Source organism: Syngnathus scovelli, chromosome 2 (genome assembly GCF_024217435.2).
Source record: "Syngnathus scovelli strain Florida chromosome 2, RoL_Ssco_1.2, whole genome shotgun sequence".
NCBI lineage: Eukaryota > Metazoa > Chordata > Actinopteri > Syngnathiformes > Syngnathidae > Syngnathus > Syngnathus scovelli.
The window spans coordinates 40,001-57,038 of NC_090848.1; the positions used below are offsets into that span (position 1 = coordinate 40,001).

At 53.7% G+C, this 17,038-nt stretch overlaps 3 protein-coding genes across 7 annotated transcripts in view; all 3 read left to right on the plus strand.

The window, feature by feature from the left end:
• The window catches only part of scrt2 (scratch family zinc finger 2), an 8,307-nt gene extending 5,857 nt beyond the window's left edge, over nt 1–2,450 (plus strand). Inside the window, exon 2 of the mRNA XM_049753800.2 lies at nt 1–2,450. This exon is cut by the window's left edge and continues 3,144 nt beyond it. The gene's annotated coding sequence lies outside the window, so the exon portion shown is untranslated.
• A 909-nt stretch (nt 2,451–3,359) lies between these two features.
• On the plus strand, nt 3,360–9,981 carry LOC125988509 (transcription factor 15). Of its 5 annotated transcripts, none has more exons than XM_049753805.2 (6): nt 3,360–3,471; nt 3,776–4,441; nt 4,895–8,662; nt 8,738–8,860; nt 8,928–9,138; nt 9,249–9,981. In XM_049753805.2, the coding sequence occupies exons 2-3, from the start codon at nt 3,956–3,958 to the stop codon at nt 4,904–4,906; spliced, it is 498 nt and encodes a 165-aa protein (XP_049609762.1). In that variant the 5' UTR covers nt 3,360–3,471; nt 3,776–3,955; the 3' UTR covers nt 4,907–8,662; nt 8,738–8,860; nt 8,928–9,138; nt 9,249–9,981. The 5 variants fall into 5 exon arrangements, 4 of the variants coding, with proteins under 4 accessions (XP_049609762.1, XP_049609761.1, XP_049609760.1 ...); XM_049753803.2 differs by lacking the exons at nt 3,360–3,471; nt 3,776–4,441 and having other exon boundaries at nt 6,287–6,664; nt 8,485–8,662; nt 9,249–9,400; nt 9,826–9,981; XM_049753804.2 differs by having other exon boundaries at nt 3,396–4,441.
• Nucleotides 9,982–11,418: 1,437 nt separating this feature from the next.
• On the plus strand, nt 11,419–17,012 carry slc13a3 (solute carrier family 13 member 3). Its single transcript, XM_049752339.2, has 13 exons — nt 11,419–11,614; nt 11,890–12,155; nt 12,533–12,717; nt 13,142–13,208; nt 13,425–13,607; nt 13,668–13,793; nt 13,955–14,038; nt 14,133–14,237; nt 14,352–14,449; nt 14,909–15,021; nt 15,097–15,258; nt 16,018–16,155; nt 16,265–17,012. Exons 1-13 carry the CDS (start codon nt 11,513–11,515, stop codon nt 16,418–16,420), a joined length of 1,785 nt encoding a protein of 594 aa, XP_049608296.1. The 5' UTR covers nt 11,419–11,512; the 3' UTR covers nt 16,421–17,012.
• The last annotated feature ends 26 nt before the right edge of the window (nt 17,013–17,038 follow it).

A 17,038-nucleotide genomic window follows, 5' to 3' on the forward strand; every position in this document is an offset into this window, starting at 1 on the left:
CAAAAAGCATCATTTGGCACATGGCTCAATTATTGAAGTGTACACAAATCACTGGCCGCATTGCGCTCTCACTGACGGTAGGAGAAGCTCAAGATGCTTTGCCACGGCAATTTCATACGGACTGAGTTGCGAAAGAAAACGTTTCAACCTTCTTTTCATTTGTGGACGTGCAGGCTTATGGTTAGCAGCAGGTCAGAGAGCAGAAGATAACTTGATTCTTCCTTTCCAAATTGAGACAAGCTGCAGCATTGTTCCTCTTTGACAAATGTGTACATATAATTGTAAATACGTCACAGCAATAATATGCATGCGGACATTGAATTGCCCTTTTCCAGCCATGCTGTCTTATTTTGGGGTCAAAACAAAACAGTTAGCAATCAGTCCGTCCGGGTGGCCACGTGAATCAGGGAGTGTCTTGCTTTCCAATCTATTTGTTCAGGACAAGGCAGAAACACTTCAGTGTATTTTCAAACAATTGATCATGCTCTGTTTCACTTTTTTATGTGTCCAGCTCTGCTGTGCAAAGAGAAGTGCCAAATAAATATGATTTCCATGACAAAAGCCTTCGACATATGGTTGGCTGCTTGAAACCTTCCATATGGCCCTCAAAAAAAAGATCAAGAGTCCTCTCTCTCTCTCTCTCTCTCTCTCTCTCTCTCTCTCTCTCTCTCTCTCTCTCTCTCTCTCTCTCGGTCTGACTCGCTCTCTCTGTCTCTCTCTCTCTCTCTGGCTCTCTCTATCCCTCTGTCTCTCTCTCTCGCACTCTCTCCCTCTCTCCGTTCCCTCCCTCCCTCTCTCGGAACAAACTTAAGCCATGATTGTTGAGGGATGTTTGGGTTTCTCTTGTTCTGCTACAATTTATGACAACAACAATAGCAATGATAACCTTAATAAAAATAATAGCACAATCTGCAAGTCTGCTCTTATTTGTCGGAAATGCAATCTGCCATGATCCGCTTTGACTTGGTTTGTTTGTATGTTTGTTTTCCTTGTGCGCACGTGCGCTGGGTTCCCCTAAGCCTAGTCTCAGCCAATCAGCTCCCTGCAACCCGTTAATTGTCGAGTCGTACTTAGTTCCTTCCCTGTTTCCGTTGTGGCTTCATTGTCTCGGTTGCTGTCATGTTGCTTTCGCTCACGAGCTTTGTTTTCATCTGAACTTTACCACTTTTTTTCACCCTGCAAGCCAGTGGGAATAAGACAGACGTGAAAAGAAAAAAAAGGAAGAAGAAACCAGATCACAATTCCTTCCAATGCTACACCTTCTATTCCAGATTGTAGCTTAGTTGTGTGTCAAATATTCGAGTCTTTTGTTAAGTTAGCTAGGGATGGGGTTAGGGTTAGGCATGGCACTTTTTTACAAGCGAGCACCCATTCAGATGAAAAAAAACCCAGTGCCATGTTTTGGTTCTGAAAGGGTGTCTTTTGACCGGAGTGTAAGAGTTGGCAATTTTCCATGGCGCACATGAACGCAGCATCGCACGCACGCTCATCAGTGAAACGTTTTGCGACTTGGGAAAGATTCAGCTCTCGAAGCGGATATGCGTTTGATGACGTCATGGGGACTCGCTGTGCCGTCTCGTACGCTTTGGGCCGATTGTGCTTTGGAGCCAAGCCTGACACTCCGGTCCTGGCATGGAGAGCAGGCAGGGCAGGGCAGGGCAGGGCAGGCAGCTTTTCGATACAACGCTTGCGCTTTGTTATGACGCAGAAGAGGACTTTCCCGTACGTCACCACACTTGATGATCGCCCGTTGTGGCCATTGTGCAAACCAAGGGAGAGCAAAGCCAAAAGGACTCGACACGTTCGCTCATGCCAGTAGATTTCCTTCCCGTGACTGTCTGAAAGTAACCGACTCCTCCGGGGCCTTTTGTCACGCCACACCGGCCTGAGATGGAAACCAGCAAAACATTGCACCCGTTCAACTCAAAGGTGTACTCGTCCAAAGCGCTGCGACGCCTGCGGCCACTGACCCCTTTGACATTTCAGCGCTTTGCAGACCACAGACAAGCTGGACGAAACCCCTCCCGCACGCGCGTCTTGATAAAACAGTCGTCGAGAGATGTCCATGGCGGTGAAGGTGTCACGCCCGTGCCACAGCACGCTCGGCCTGCACTTCGCTCGGCCACACCCCTTTCGTTACCGTAATGTCTGTCACCTGCTTCCTCTTGTTACCCTGTGTATTTAAGCCCTGCCCGTGTGTTTCTCCCTGTCGGTGTCTACTGTTGTGTCCATTCCTGTTCGTGCCCAGTGTTCCTGTTCTTGTCATCTGGTTTTCCCTCGGTCTGTCGGAAGGCTCACGGTCAGAATTTTAACCTTGTCCAAGGGGACTTCATGTCGGTCAGTCTGTCTGTTTTGCTGGCCGTGAGTCTTCCTCCCATCTGTGTCGTCGGTTCCCCACCTGCCTCCCTCCCAACTCCTTTTCCCTGCAATAAATCCTGGTTCAAGCTGCATTTGGTCGCCCTGGCTCAACTCATTCCTGACAGAAGGAATCATTCACTTTGGGTTTTTTTGTACACTTATAACAATGGACCACTTTTGTCCCTGGCTACAATATACTCATTTGTGGACACAAAATTATTTGCACAAAATGCTCATTTGTGGCTCAATCCAATGATCAACTTGGACGTGCGGGTATGACAAAATGGAGGGTACCTGCCCGAGCCAATAAACTGAATCTCAAGCATTCTGTTCTTGTCAGTAGCCTGCAAGTTTTATCAATCAAAACGGCAAGCCTATACTGCTCCTGTCCACTGTCTTGAGCGCCGGCCTTTTGGGAGCTCACCCAACCGTACAGCCAGTACCGGCGGCCAGCGCGCCCGATACGCACACTGCGCACTTAGCGTGAGGCCTCGCGTGACCTCATCTTTCTGTCACGTGTATTAACTTGTCTCGACGATCAGCGCCGTATGGCTCGCAGCAGCGTGTCGTCGAAGAGCAGACTCGTAGCCGCAAAGATGTCGCAGCATTTGAAATCAGGTCATGGGAAAAGAAAGAGGTTGTCAGGAATGAGTTGAGCCAGGGCAACCAAATGCAGCTTGAACCAGGGTTTATCGAAGGGAAAGGGAATTGGAAGGGAGGCAGGTGGGGAACCGAAGACACAAACAGGAGAGAGACTCACGGCCAGCAAACAGACAGACCGACCGACAGAAGTCCACTTAGACAAGGCTAAAATTCTGACCGTGAGCCTCCAGACAGACGGGGGGATAACCAGACGACAGGGACAGGGACAGGGACAGGGACAGGGACAGGAACAGGAACACCGGGCACGGACAGGGACGGAACAGAACAGTAGACACCGACAGGGAGAAACAGACGGGCAGTGCTTAAATGCACAAGGTAACAGGGGAAGCAGGTGACAGGCATTACAGTAACGAAAGGGGTGTGGCTGAGGGAAGTTGCCTGCCGAGAGTGCTCTGGCACGGGCGTGACAGAGGTGTCTTCATGACAATGTGCTAAGACAACAGCAGTCAGGTAAGCAAGGCAACGTCAGCCCTCCCATGAACATATTTTCGCGTAGGGCCCCCTGGAGGTCTGAACCGGCTCTGCGTACAGCTCCGTCATACAGTAGTCACAAATTAGTCACAAGAAAGCAGTTGTGACCTTTGCTTCCAGTGAGTTGAATCAGTACCTCTACTTTTACCTCTGTATTTTTATACAGGCTGTAGTTATAGTGTGGGAGTTGTTTTGCTATAGTGGAGGGGGCGTGCGTGCGTGCGTGCGTGCGTGCGTGCGTGCGTGAGAGCGCGCTTGTGACATCAGAGTGTTGCGCTTTCAGTATCCACGACGCCCTCTAGCCCAGCTCACGCAGGTGCGGTCGGTACATCTCAAGGAAGCTTCCTTGCACGTGCAGCGATGTCGAGCCCGCCGCCGCCGCTGCACGCGAGTTAGGTGACGCGCGCCTAGTGCCGCCGATGCCGCTGCAGCAGAGGGGGAGTAGCCGGGACCAAGTCGGGCGATGGCGTTTGCCATGCTGTGTCCGGTGGCCGAGCGCTTCTATTCCGACCTGAGCGTCGCGTCAGAGGACGACGACCGCTGCAGCGAGAGCGACGACAGCTCCTCCGAGCGGCTCTACGGCGACAAACGAGCGAGGACTGCGCGCAAAGCCGGGGACGCGATGGTCGTGAAGCAGCAGCAGCAGCAGCGCAGCGCGGCCAACGCCAGGGAGCGCGGCCGGACCCAGAGCGTCAACAGCGCTTTCACGGCCCTCAGGACCCTCATCCCCACCGAGCCAGTGGACAGGAAGCTCTCCAAGATCGAGACGCTACGCCTGGCCTCCAGCTACATTTCCCACTTGGCCAACGTGCTTCTCGTCGGGGGGGACAGCTGCGCCGATGGAGGAGGGCGGCCATGCTTCGACGTGCTCCACGCACAGGCTGGAGACAAGGCAAGCAAGCAGCCCAGGACCATCTGCACTTTCTGCTTGAGCAACCAGAGGAAAGGGGTAAGGATAACCAACTTGGGCATGCCGCTCAAGCAGATGAATTGAATGAAAGCCAGCCAGCCAGCCAATTTGGGTAGCAAGGAGAGCTTTTCTCGAATTGAACTATGAAAGTTTCATAAATGTGGAGAAGCGATTCTAAGTACACACACAGACACACACGCACGCACACACACACACGCGCGCGCACACACACACGCACACACACACACACACACGCACATGCGCTTATCCTGATGTAGAATTGCTCTTTCCCTATGACGCAAACATAGAGGAGAAGAAATGAGAACAAAGAACACATTTAATGATCGATCATGAGGATGCCATGAATGCACTCTGCATAAACTCCCAGTTTGTAGTGTTTTAGATATTCTGACGGGATATCAAATAGGTTGCGTTTTCCTGATACTATTTTGTAGTATAGGCTCAACTCAATGTGTTTCTTCTTCACCCAAGGAGGGCGGCTAGTCTTTAAAGATGTGCAGACTGGGCCCACTGCGACTCAGACGCTGTGTGAAGGAAGTGGTGGCACGGAAGGATTGGCCACCTGAAAACCCTCAAGAGACTTTCTCAGGGAAGAGTTAGAGCTGCACACGCACGGACGCACGCACTCACGCACTCACGCACGTACAGCCCCACACCAGAGTATTTATGCTTGAGCGAGAAATGTAAAAAGAAGCCCCTGAGGATGCAGGACATTTGTCTGAGACTTGTGAATGTTTGTCCTTCTTTGTTTGCAAACAAATTGCCATAAAGTTGATTTGATGACAAACGGACTGGGATTTTATTGAGCAACACTGGCCAAGGACGGAGCTTGTACATGTCTGCCTAAGCGTGATGCCTCATCCCTGGCTTAGAGTTGACGTTTTCTAAAGGGCAAAATGCAGAGCGGCATGCACTGGAAGGAAATATGCACGGTGTTGTCGACTTTTCCAATTCAGAAAAGGCCACAGGATGATAGCTGAACTACGTAGAATGGTGGTGGTGGGAGGGAGTCCTTTGGATGCGCCACGTCAAAATCCCGCCTCCGTCTGAGCCGAGCAGCGATCCCGTTGGCACAGTTAGCCGTCCTTTGTCTGCAGCGCTCGTACGCAGGCCACGTGACGTCACGTGAGGTCACGTGACGTCACGTGACGAGGCAGCCGCGAATAATGACTTCAATCTGTGTGTGTGTGTGTGTGTGTGTGTGTGTGTGTGTGTGTGTGTGTGTGTGTGTGTGTGTGTGTGTGCGTGTGTGTGTGCGTGCGTGCGTGCGTGTGTGTGTGTGTGGGTGTGCGTGCGTGCGTGTTGTTTGTGACAACAAATGATCTCACAGCCAGCAGGCAGGCTTGCCACTGAGCTGCTGTTTACCAAGCGAGCAAGAAGCGTTGGTGTGAGGTTTCTGCTGTCATTAGCCTTCGTGTGCTTATTTTCTTTTTTTCTTCTTCTTTGAAGTCTGCTACGGATTAGTCACGGCAAATAGCGGCTCACATTCCGGTCGGACCCCCAAACGCAGCTGTCGGTATGCCGAAGGGATAAATCACTGCCGTGGGGACCTCCGGGGTGAGAGGTCAAAAGCGAAAGCCCGTTTCGGCGGGCGGATGACGGACAGCGAGCCGATCGGATGGGCTGGGGGTGGACGGTGTGTAGGGGGGGGGGTCCGAAGCAGGCTCTGCTGCTCACAGGAAATCCCACAGATGAAATTACAGAACAATACAGATAAGCCCGAGCGTTTTGTTCTCGAGCAGACCATCAAGCAATTGGAATTTTCCTCCATCCAATGAAGCAAAAGCTGCCGAAATAAAAAGTGGGTGTTTTTGAGCGGCATTTCCCTTGCTTTTCTGACTCGTGAGTGCTAGGCTAGTCGCCCGCCATGCAGCGTGGGATTTAAGAAGCGCTGGCTGCCGCCGTTACACTTGTGCGCTCGCTCCATCATAGGGCCATAAATCCGTCATCCGTAAACATTCGCAGGAGCCTTCATGGGAAAGCGGGAGCCATTTGGGTGTTTCATGTCAGCGTGCAGAGCAAACAGTCAGCGGATTTCCTCAATCAGAGGCTTGCGAGCGTGCGCCCAACAAGCTCACTGACAGAAAACACGCTGGGGGGGAACTTGAGCGAGCAGGCTAACCAGCTCCGGGCGCGCGCGACACATTTCCAGCGCGGCTGTGACCCAACAGGCACGCGCATGCGCGCTGGCCCGGATTTCCGCCGTCACTCAATGAGGCTTGCGAGACTCAAGCACCGCAGGTTTGATGTCATCTTCTGAGTTTGTTTGCTTTTGATTTGGACTTGGCTTGGTTGTTTCTTGTTCCTTTTGTCAATGTTCCGTTTTCCTTGTCTCGCTAGAAGTGTTGTCGTACTCCCCGCCCCTTGCGTCTTGCAATTTGCTCACTTGCGCCTCGTCCAGGTGTTCCTCGTTCCCTGGTCTCGTTTGTTGCTATTTAGTTACCCCCTTTCTGTTGCCAGAAGATGAACATGTTTACTTTGTCAGCTGCATGTAGGTGGAGCAAAGCGGTGGCGGTGTTTGATTACTCGACACAAACCCCCAAGGAGGAAGTGGCCAATAACGGCTCATTTCCACTCACGCTTTGCAAAAACGTTTATGCAGCCTAGCGCCGCCGGCTGCTGCTGCTGCTGCTGCCGCTGCACAAGGAGGTATTGCTTTATGCGGAAGGAGCGTTTCGTTCTTTTCTCTTCTCCATGAAGACCCGTAGCTATTAATAACCAGGAATTGACCTCTTTTGTCAACAAGAGTGACACCTACAAATAATATGCTTGAGGAGGCACAATGGGGAGTTCCCTGGGATTGAAAACAGGATATCTGTGTGCGCGCGCGCGCGGTTGCCTGGATGTGCGCAAGTGTGTTTGTAAATGTCCCACTCTACTAACGGTGTCCGCTTGGGAGTACAAATTCAAAGAGAAATCATTCATTTGACCAATTTGTTCCAAATCCAAGGAGCTCACGAACACAAAAGAATCACATCAAGTGGCCCTCTGCATTTGATCAACTTCCTGTTTCTTATTTCACATTGTGCAAAATATTCGCGGCACATAGCTGGGATGCAGCTATACTTCCTAGTCCATCATGCATGGAATGAAACAGCCATTTTATATAATTTTAAAAAGAAGGACACTTTTAAGTGGGCCCAAACTTTGGCACGGTAGCGCACGCGTACTCAGGAGTCGCAGATGTTGACCTCGAGCAGGGCTGTCAAACTCCGGCCCGCGGCCTAATTGTATTTGGGTTGCCGCTGCCGCCAAGACACATTCTGCATGGACTTTACGTGTCAATACTAAAATGAGAAACTGTCTTCACTAATAGAGATGTTGCTAGCGAGTTGTTTTTTTATCTTAGGAGTGCTGCTTCCCCCCTCGCTCCTGATTCATATCATCACCATTGTTGCTGATAAGCAGCAGGCTGGATAGAGAGGCCGGGCGCCCCTGCTCTAAATACTCTTAGACATTCACACACAGTCATAATGGCCCTCTGAAGGAAAGTACAAAAATGACACCCCTGCACGAGAGCCTGCCTGCCTGCGTGGCTGCCTGCCTGCGTGGCTGCCTGCCTGCCTGCCTGCCTGCCTGCCTGCCTGCCTGCCTGCCTGCCTGCCTGCCTGCCTGCCTGCCTGCCTGCCTGCCTGCCTGCCTGCCTGCCTGCCTGCGTGGCTGCCTGCGTGGCTGCCTGCGTGGCTGTCTGCGTGGCTGCCTGCGTGGCTGCCTGCGTGGCTGCCTGCGTGGCTGCCTGCGTGGCTGCCTGCGTGGCTGCCTGCGTGGCTGCCTGCGTGGCTGCCTGCCTGCCTGCCTGCCTGCCTGCCTGCCTGCCTGCCTGCCTGCCTGCCTGCCTGCCTGCCTGCCTGCCTGCCTGCCTGCCTGCCTGCCTGCCTGCCTGCCTGCCTGCCTGCCTGCCTGCCTGCCTGCCTGCCTGCCTGCCTGCCTGCCTGCCTGCCTTTACATCCATGCCTTGGGGCCACTCAACTTTTTGGAAAGACTTCACTCTGACATCGGTTGAATAAAATCTTTTCCCAATCAGCCGTGGGTCCCTGAAGTGCTTATTTGTCTGGAAACAGACACCGATCACCGAGTGTTTTTTGGAGACCAGCGAAGCAGCAAAAACCATATAGCCCACCCACTAGCTTAACAGGAAGCAGCCTTTTTTTCATTTCCACAAGTCGTCGCCGCCGCCACATCAGATCGCTCCCTCGGAGGAAGACTAAAATCATGAGCCGGCTGTTGCTGTTGGTGAAGGTGAGCCCAAGGTCATTTGGCAATCAGCGTTTGGAACCAAACAGCTGATCTAAGCCGAGCCGGCCTTGCGAGCAGGTGGCGGCCGCGTGTTGCGTCGCCCGCAGTCAGGCAAACGTCAATGTCGAGTGCCGCAAAGACGTCGACTTGAGCTGTCTGTGTGGGGATGGCGCCGATTTCCTCTTCCTGTCTTGGTACAAGGTTAGTGAAGCTTTTCAGCCTCCGGCAACGTGACCTATGATGCACCGGCGCTTCTCCAAACGGACAGATGAGTGGGCAGGAAAGGACTTTTATCATCAAGGTGGACGGGAGCTGGCGCCAGACCAAGGCCAACCGTTCTCAGCGGGCCACCTTTGGAAAGAACCACAGTCTGCACCTGCCCGCCGTCACGCCCCGGGACTCTGGTACCTACGAGTGCGTTATCACCGCAAAGGTAGGCGGTCAAAGCAACGACTGCACCGTCGACCTTTGGGTTCAAGGTAAGTAACGGCATGCTCCCCGACCCGCACTGTACACGTGATATCACATTGAGTGAGAGATTCTTGCAAACCATACCTCTTCCGTTGCCCTTTTCCCCACCTGACTTAAGATTGCGGGGCCACAGCAGCAACGGCGACGAGCGCATTTAACGGCAATCGACATGAGGAGGCGCTGCCGCTGCCGCTGCCAGTCACGTGGACCGCTCTGGGCTGCTTGGCGGTTGCTTTGGTCAAAGCGCTCATGTCCTGCATAAGTATCGGGGTAAAGAAAGTCCCTTTGGCACATAGCACCCTCCGCCGGCAACCAAAATCACAGTCGGCAAACGGTTAGCGTGCCGCTGCGCGTCTGCCGGTCATTGCAAAAGGGAGGGAAAGCTGCAAATCCATGGACCCGGCCAGCCGAGGAGTCTTCATGCTCACATTTTGCCCGCTTTGCTCACAGGGGTGGGTGAATGCCCTCGGCCCAAAATCGAGCCTCGCACTACTGCGCGTGACGTGCTTTTGCTGTTTTTGTCCGCGTAGTTGCTGAAAAGGCTTGTCTGCGCACGAGGAGAGCTGCCGTCTGCTGCCGCCGTCTGCTGTCGCCGTAGCCGCCTGGGTCCATCCGCGTGACAGAAAGCGGGCGGGGTGCTCGGCACTGTCGTCCGTGTGTTAATTTTGGCCTTTTGTCGCCCGCTCATTGCGCAGGTCTTTGGAGCTCGCTGTGCGTGATCTCCCGGAGCAGAGACGTGGGCACCGCTAGGACCTGATTGGGATGTTGGAATTTTCCACCAATGTTGTCCAATTGAAAGTTGGGAAACTGAACCAGATTTGTCCAAATAAATTGTTGCCCATTGCCTATCATGCCACGTTCTGGTGATTTTTTCATTTATTTATACAGCTCTTAATCACAAAAAGGGTTTTACCGTGACGCATGAATGTCATGTCTCGTCCCCAACTGCTCCACTATGTGTCTGTTGTCTTGGTTTCTGTCTGTGTGCACGCCCCTCCCCTCCTGTGTGTTATGCGTTAACGTCATGATGTCTTTTTGGTTCCAGTTGCTGTCATTGGTAATGTCATCCTGTAATTTTGTTTCACGTCTTTTTCGGTCAGTCTTGTTGTTAGGTTTTGTTAGGTCATGTCAGTTGCCGAGTCTGTTAGTTTGCCTTTTTTGAGTTCACCAATAAACCCTGGTCCAAGCTGCACTTGGTCGTCCTGCTCCATGCTCCACCCGACCGTGACAATGAATCAGTTTCCTAGAATTAGTTCCGCCTTTCAAAAAGGTCGCCGATCTTCGACATTGCGTGTAAAACGTGCGGCCGCTTGCGCTCCTGTGTGCAAAGAAGGACGAGTCAAGTCCAACAGAAGAGGTCGGTTCTTGGTTTGTCGCCTCCTCCCTCCGATTCGCCACGGATGGCATCCTCTCATCCCGCTCTATTTGAAAAGGTCAAGTGTTGGAGCTTTGGGCTGATTTGGAGTCGCATCAGTTGGTGGCCCAGGCCATTGTTGAAAAATGAGAGTCTGAGCTCTGAAATGCAACCGCAGGCTGCAGTTTGATGCCAAAATCAACACGGCGAGCGTGAATTGCACGTCGTTTACTCAAAACTAGCTCCTATGTATTTTTGTCTTGGGAAAAAGAAAATCCTTTGCTCAGTCCCAAGCCAATACGCAAAACGCCACGGATGGGCTAGCAAATAGAGTCTACGTGGCCATCTTTGGACACTTGAAGTGGCACAGACACAGTATATAGCAAAGCTCACAGGCAGACTGACTTTACAAACTCACGTTGCTTTTGAGCAGTTAGGGTTAAGGTTAGTGTGTGCGTGTGTGTGTGTGTGTGTGCGTGTGTGTGTGTGTGTGTGTGTGTGTGTGTGTGTGTGTTTGTGTGTGTGTGTGTTTGTGTGTGTGTGTGTGTGTGTGCGTGTGCGCGAGTGCGTGTGCGTGTGTGCGTGTGTGTGCGCGTGTGTGTGTGTGTGTGTGTGTGTGTGTGTGTGTGTGTGTGTGTGTGTGTGTGTGTGTGTGTGTGTGCATGACTGCATTGTACTGCCCCCCAGTGGCCAATTGTGCACAGCAGGTGCAGCTGCAATCAGTTTATTATGGTGCATCAACTATTTGGTTGTTGGAGAATTTCAGGCCACAGCTGCTCTCTCGGCATGACATGACTCTTTTTGCAGGTCAGGGGCTCCAAAGATTCAGTATGCAAGGCCCCCCCCCCAGTTGAAAGTGGGAGAGGCCTTAAGAGTCCCGCTTAACTATTTGACACCTGCGTACGACACGTTAACCTGTGGCCGAGCGGGTGGTTAATCTTCTCCGCGGGCTTGCAGAGGCTTTAAAGGGCTGCACACCAGCTCGCTCTCTGCCACTTCGGAGCAAACTTCGACGCCAGAAGGCAAAGATGTCTGTTGTGGCCAAGAAGTTGTGGTGTGTTCACAAAGCGCTGGTGCTCTTCATCACGCCACTGCTTTTTTCGCCTTTACTTGTGACCTTGCCAGAAAAGGTGAGTGAGTGAGTGAGTGAGTGAGTGAGTGAGTGAGTGAGTGAGTGAGTGAGTGAGTGAGTGAGTGAGTGAGTGAGTGAGTGAGTGAGTGAGTGAGTGAGTGAGTGAGTGAGTGAGTGAGCGAGCGAGCGAGTGAGTGGTCAAGCAAGCGAGCGAGGGAGCAGTACGTATACCACTACTTTTGTTGGCCTGCTTCCAAACTGTTGACCTTTGCTCCTCATGAATGCGCATTTTCTCGCATAGCCGGTTAACTTGTTTGGTCTTGTGATGTTTAGGAAGGAAGATGTCTTTATGTGGTGGTGCTGATGGCCACCTTTTGGTGCTCGGAGGCCCTCCCGCTGGCCGTCACCGCCATGCTACCCATCTGCCTCTTTCCCACGCTGGGGATCATCCCCTCCCAAAAACTCTGCCCTCAGTACTTCCTGGAAACCAACTTCCTCTTCTTAAGCGGCCTGGTGCTGGCATCCTCCATTGAGGAGTGGGGCCTCCATCGCAGAATAGCGCTGAAGGTCCTCACTGTCGTGGGGGTCAAACCAGCCTGGTGAGAGAATACAGTATCTGGCGCCGGCCGTCTCCCACTTCCACGTATTTAACCCCGAGCTACAAGTGCGCCTTTGGAGTTTGCGAACGGTGTGTGCGGCGAGAAAATCCCCCCTTCCGCATAGTAAAGTCAATCCCGGTCATGGGCCCGAGTCCAAGGTTGCCTCCGCCGATGACGGCTCGACGCTCCGCCGACGCGGCCTTTTTGGCGCTTTGCTTTACTGCTCACGCCGTCCTCTCCCTTCCCTTCCCTTCCCTTCCCTTCCCTTCCCTTCCCTTCCCTTCCCTTCCCTTCCCTTCCCTTCCCTTCCCTTCCCTTCCCTTCCCTTCCCTTCCCTTCCCTTCCCTTCCCTTCCCTTCCCTTCCCTTCCCTTCCAGGCTGATACTGGGCATGATGACCACCTCGTCCTTCCTGTCCATGTGGTTGAGCAACACGGCCACCACGGCCATGATGCTCCCCATTGCCAACGCCATCCTGGAGACTCTCTTCGGGGATCTGGAGAGCCTGAAGCGGAAATGCACGCCGCACACGCCAGAGGATTGCAAGCGCGACGTGGCCCGCGGTGTGTGTCGTGTGACTGACCGTGACCTACGCGCTGCGTGTGCGCTATGACGGAACTTTTCAAGTCGAGAGTGAGCAGACGCGTCCTTGCGTTCTGGAGAGCGAACGTGCGCGCGCGGCCACCGTTTTCCTGGGCTCTCTCGAAAGCCGAGCCGAGCGAAACGATTTGCTGTGGTTGGTCGCGCGGCTCCAGAGCTTCTCCTTTAAGATAAGTTACCGATTCCTCCCGGCCGGCGTGCTTTGCGGCAGCGAGGACTGTTGCTTCAGGGAGACGCATTTCCTCAGCGCAACCTTGTTGTTTTGGCGGCGACTGGCTCCGCTTTGGACACGCTCTGACACAGTTGGTGTAGAAGCGGCGACTGATCGTCACGATGAGTGTACGTGGGTTGCCCCCCGCTGATGCCGTCATCTCTGCTCTCTTTCAGGTCCGTCAATTAAGATGCGTTCCCTGCCCTCGGTGGCCTCGGAGAAGCAAAAATTGTCACTTGAGGGGTAAGAAGAGCGTCCTGCGTCTATGTAACATTCAGATTGGGGAAAAAAGTACGGAGCGTGAAACAATGACGATCCCCTCGCTCGCTCGGTCTCTCTCTCGCTCTCTCGGTATGCTCATTTGAAGGGCATTTGCGCAGCAATTGCCAGCGAGCGGCAGCCGCGTTGAGCTCGTGTAAATCATCCCTCCCGGTCGAGTCACCATCATGTCTCCACAAGTTCGGGCGCGGCCGTGGAGGAGAACGACGCCGGGACAGCCGAGGAGATCCACTCCGAGTCGGAGTATCAGATGAGCGTGTGGAAAGGCTTTCTGGTGTGCATTCCTTACGCCGCCAGTATCGGAGGAACGGCCACGCTGACGGGAACCGCGCCCAACCTCATCCTGATTGGACAGCTCAAAAAGTAATTTCACCGGCTCCGGGTCCAAGATGTTCTGGCCGCTCACCGCTTGATGTTCTTCAGCTATTTTCCCGAGTGCGATCTCATCAACTTTGGCTCGTGGTTTGCATTTGCCTTCCCGCTCATGTTGGTCTTCCTGCTTTTGGGATGGCTGTGGATCGCGTTCCTCCACGGGGGACTGCGCGCACGGTAAACGAGCGTTGCCATTTTTCAACGCGTGCGTGCGTGCGTGCGTGCGTGCGTGCGTGCGTGCGTGCGTGCGTGCGTGCGTGCGTGCGTGCGTGCGTGCGTGCGTGCGTGCGTGCGTGAGTACCATTGAGGTTGCTCCGTTTGCCCTTAACTCTTTGCAGCTCCAAGCAGCGGCAGAGAGCCGAAGAAGAGGCCCGAGTTCGGGCTCTGGTGGAAGAGGACTACCGGAAACTGGGACCCTTAAAGTGAGGTCCCATGTATGTCTTGGAGCTGAAGTGACATGAGCGCGGGCGGGCGGGCGAGCGACGGCTCCAACACGCTTTGCTCCCTCCGTTGCAGTTTTGCCGAGGGGGCCGTCTCCTTCTTCTTTACCGCCTATGCCGTTCTCTTGTTCACGAGGGATCCCAAATTTGTCACCGGCTGGTCTGCGCTTTTCAAGAAGGGGTAAGGAAGCCAAGCCCGGCCCGGAACAGCCCGGCCCGGCCCGGCCCGGCCCGGCGTTTGTTTGCCCGAGCGGCGCCCGAGGGCTCACATGACTTTGTGTTTCCTTCTCCACAGCTATGTGTCGGACGCCGTCACCGGTGTGATCGTCGTGTCCATCTTGTTTTTCTTCCCCTCGCAGAAACCTTCTCTTAGCTGGTGGTTGGACCCCAAAGGTCAGTGGTGGCAAACTTTAGTCACTCAAATGCCATTGCGATTTGAGGCGGCGAGCCTGGCGACTGGGCTAAAGTCCAAAGCCAAACATGGGTGGCTCGGGTGGACGGCATTGGGGCAGCCCTGGTCTCGGCCTGGAGCGGATCAATTGATTATTTCCTCCCTTTGAAATCCAAAGAAATGGGAGGCCAGTCAAAGGGGGCCCGCCGAGGTTCCTTGGTAAATACGCCGAGGAATGTTAAGAACCTAGATTAGAGCACAAGTGCCTCGGCCGTCTGGAGGCGGGACGATACGTTGGGCTGAATAATCTCTCAAAGCTCTTTGCGATGGAACGTGCACGTTGACTCTGGTGCATGCACGCACGTGCGCCGGCCGGACCCTTTGTGATGCTCAGCTGGCCAAATAAGCAGCTGGAAAGGAGGCAAACAAAAGAGTGTTCCTTTGGTTCACCTCTCCCCCAGCTTCAAACGCGCCCTACGTTCCTCTCCTTTCGTGGAAGAAAGCCCAGGAGGCCGTTCCGTGGAATATCATTCTGTTGCTGGGAGGCGGGTTCGCCATGGCCCAGGCCTGTGAGGTAACGGGGCCTTCACGTCCGGTGGCGCTATTTTGCCTTCTTCCTCCGCAGCATGACCTTTGACCTCTTTGGCAGGAGTCCGGACTGGCCGCCTGGATGGGAGGCCACCTTCGGCCTTTGGCCAAGGTCCCACCCGCAGCGGCCATGATGCTGATCACAGCTTTCGTGGCCTGTTTCACCGAGTTTGCCAGCAACACGGCCACCATCATCATCTTTTTGCCCGTTATCGCCGAACTGGTAAGTTCCCCTTTCCTTGAATTGGGGTTCGACCGCTGGGTTATTTGCGGGACTTTGGCTCGTCCGCCGTGGCAAACTTCGCCTTATGTATGTTTCAGCGGTGCCGTTGTGTCCCGTTCAGCTCCTTTTGGGTCGTTTAAATCGTACTAATACTTCCTGCCTGGCTTTCTTCAGCTTCATGACAATTGGTACGCGACGGCACCACACTGCAGTGCACCGCAGCGCAGTCGGTGTGAATTGACTCACAGACTCCACAGCTTTGTTTTGTCTTGCGGCGTCTGTGCGTTAGCATGCCCGCAGTGCTAATCAGATGAATATGGCGCTTTCCTGGACACACTCCACGCAGTGGCTCTCCGACTCGCCGGCCATCTCGGCCAACTCAACTGTGACGCCGGGACGACAGTTTTAATGGAGGCAAAATATTCTCCGGCTGAAATGCTAAAACTCGGCAATGTGTTTCTTAGTATTTTCCGAAACGACAGACAAGACAAGCGTTTTGGCTCTTAAGTTGTGTCGCAACAGACACCGTGATGTTTGTCCTCTGTTAGCGATTAACCCCCGTCTGTTGTCACCAATCATTATCTGGCTCCTTTGTACCTTGCCTTCCCTCCATCCACATTAGCATTGTGTTGCTGCATTCAGGTTATTCAGTGGCTCAGTTGAGTAGAAATGAGTGGAAAAGGGTGGCGAATAGGGCCGAGCCTAACGGGGCCTTCCCAAATGTGGCCGGCCATCCGAAATGTTCCTGTCTTTTTGTAGGCCTTCCACGCGAGCGTGAACCCCCTGTACTTCATGATCCCCGCCACGGTCGGGAGCTCGTACGCTTTCATGCTGCCCGTGGCCACGCCGCCCAACTCCATTGCCTTCGCCTCCGGTCACCTTCTTGTCAAAGACATGGTGAGAGTCGCTCCGCCTTGCTTGGTTTGTCCACGCCAGGCTGCTCGGTCGGTCGGTCGGTCGGTCGGTCGGTCGGTCGCTCACTCGCTCATTGTGGACGGCGCCGTAGGTAAAAACTGGCTTTGTCATGAACATCCTGGGTCTGCTGTCCGTGGCGCTGGCCATCAACACGTGGGGCCTGGCCATGTTCCAGCTGGACGCCTACCCCGACTGGGCTCGCCCTCTCAACCGCTCTGCCGCCCACACGTCAAATGCCACACTCTGATGGCCTGACGGGAAGACAACGCCGGCGGCAGGCAGTGTTCGGCTCTTAGCGTTTGTAGTTGACCCCTCCCTTCACGTATTTGCCTTAGCCCTTTTTCAAAGGTTGCGCACGGTGCGTTTAAACAGACGCCATGGGAGCTGGACAAAAACACGCGCAAACTAATCGTCATCCATTACAAGACTGGCAAAAACAACCAAGCCCACCACATTACAAACATCTGTCTTTGTGTGCACATACTGCTCCCATCCCGTCTTCGACTGTGAAAAGAGCCAGCACGCTCGCTCATAAAGTACGTTAAGTCCTTGAGATTTTGGTCCTCCTCATCTGAGGGCACACCGCCAACAATACAAGCCCGCCTGCCCCTCTTGGCCCATCGGTACGTGGTCAATCTGTGTCCGATCAATCAATCAATCAATCAATCAATCAATCAATCACTCAATCACTCAATCGGCAAATGTCATTCCTGATGGGACTGTGCAACGAGATCAGCCAGCAAGTCGAGCTTTTCCCGGAGAAGCTCCCTCGGCGCATGACGCCGGGCCAATCCAGTCCCAATTTGGATCGGATTCAATAAAGTGTACTTGGTCCAGCCTCCTGGTGTTGCTTTCTTGGCCTCAA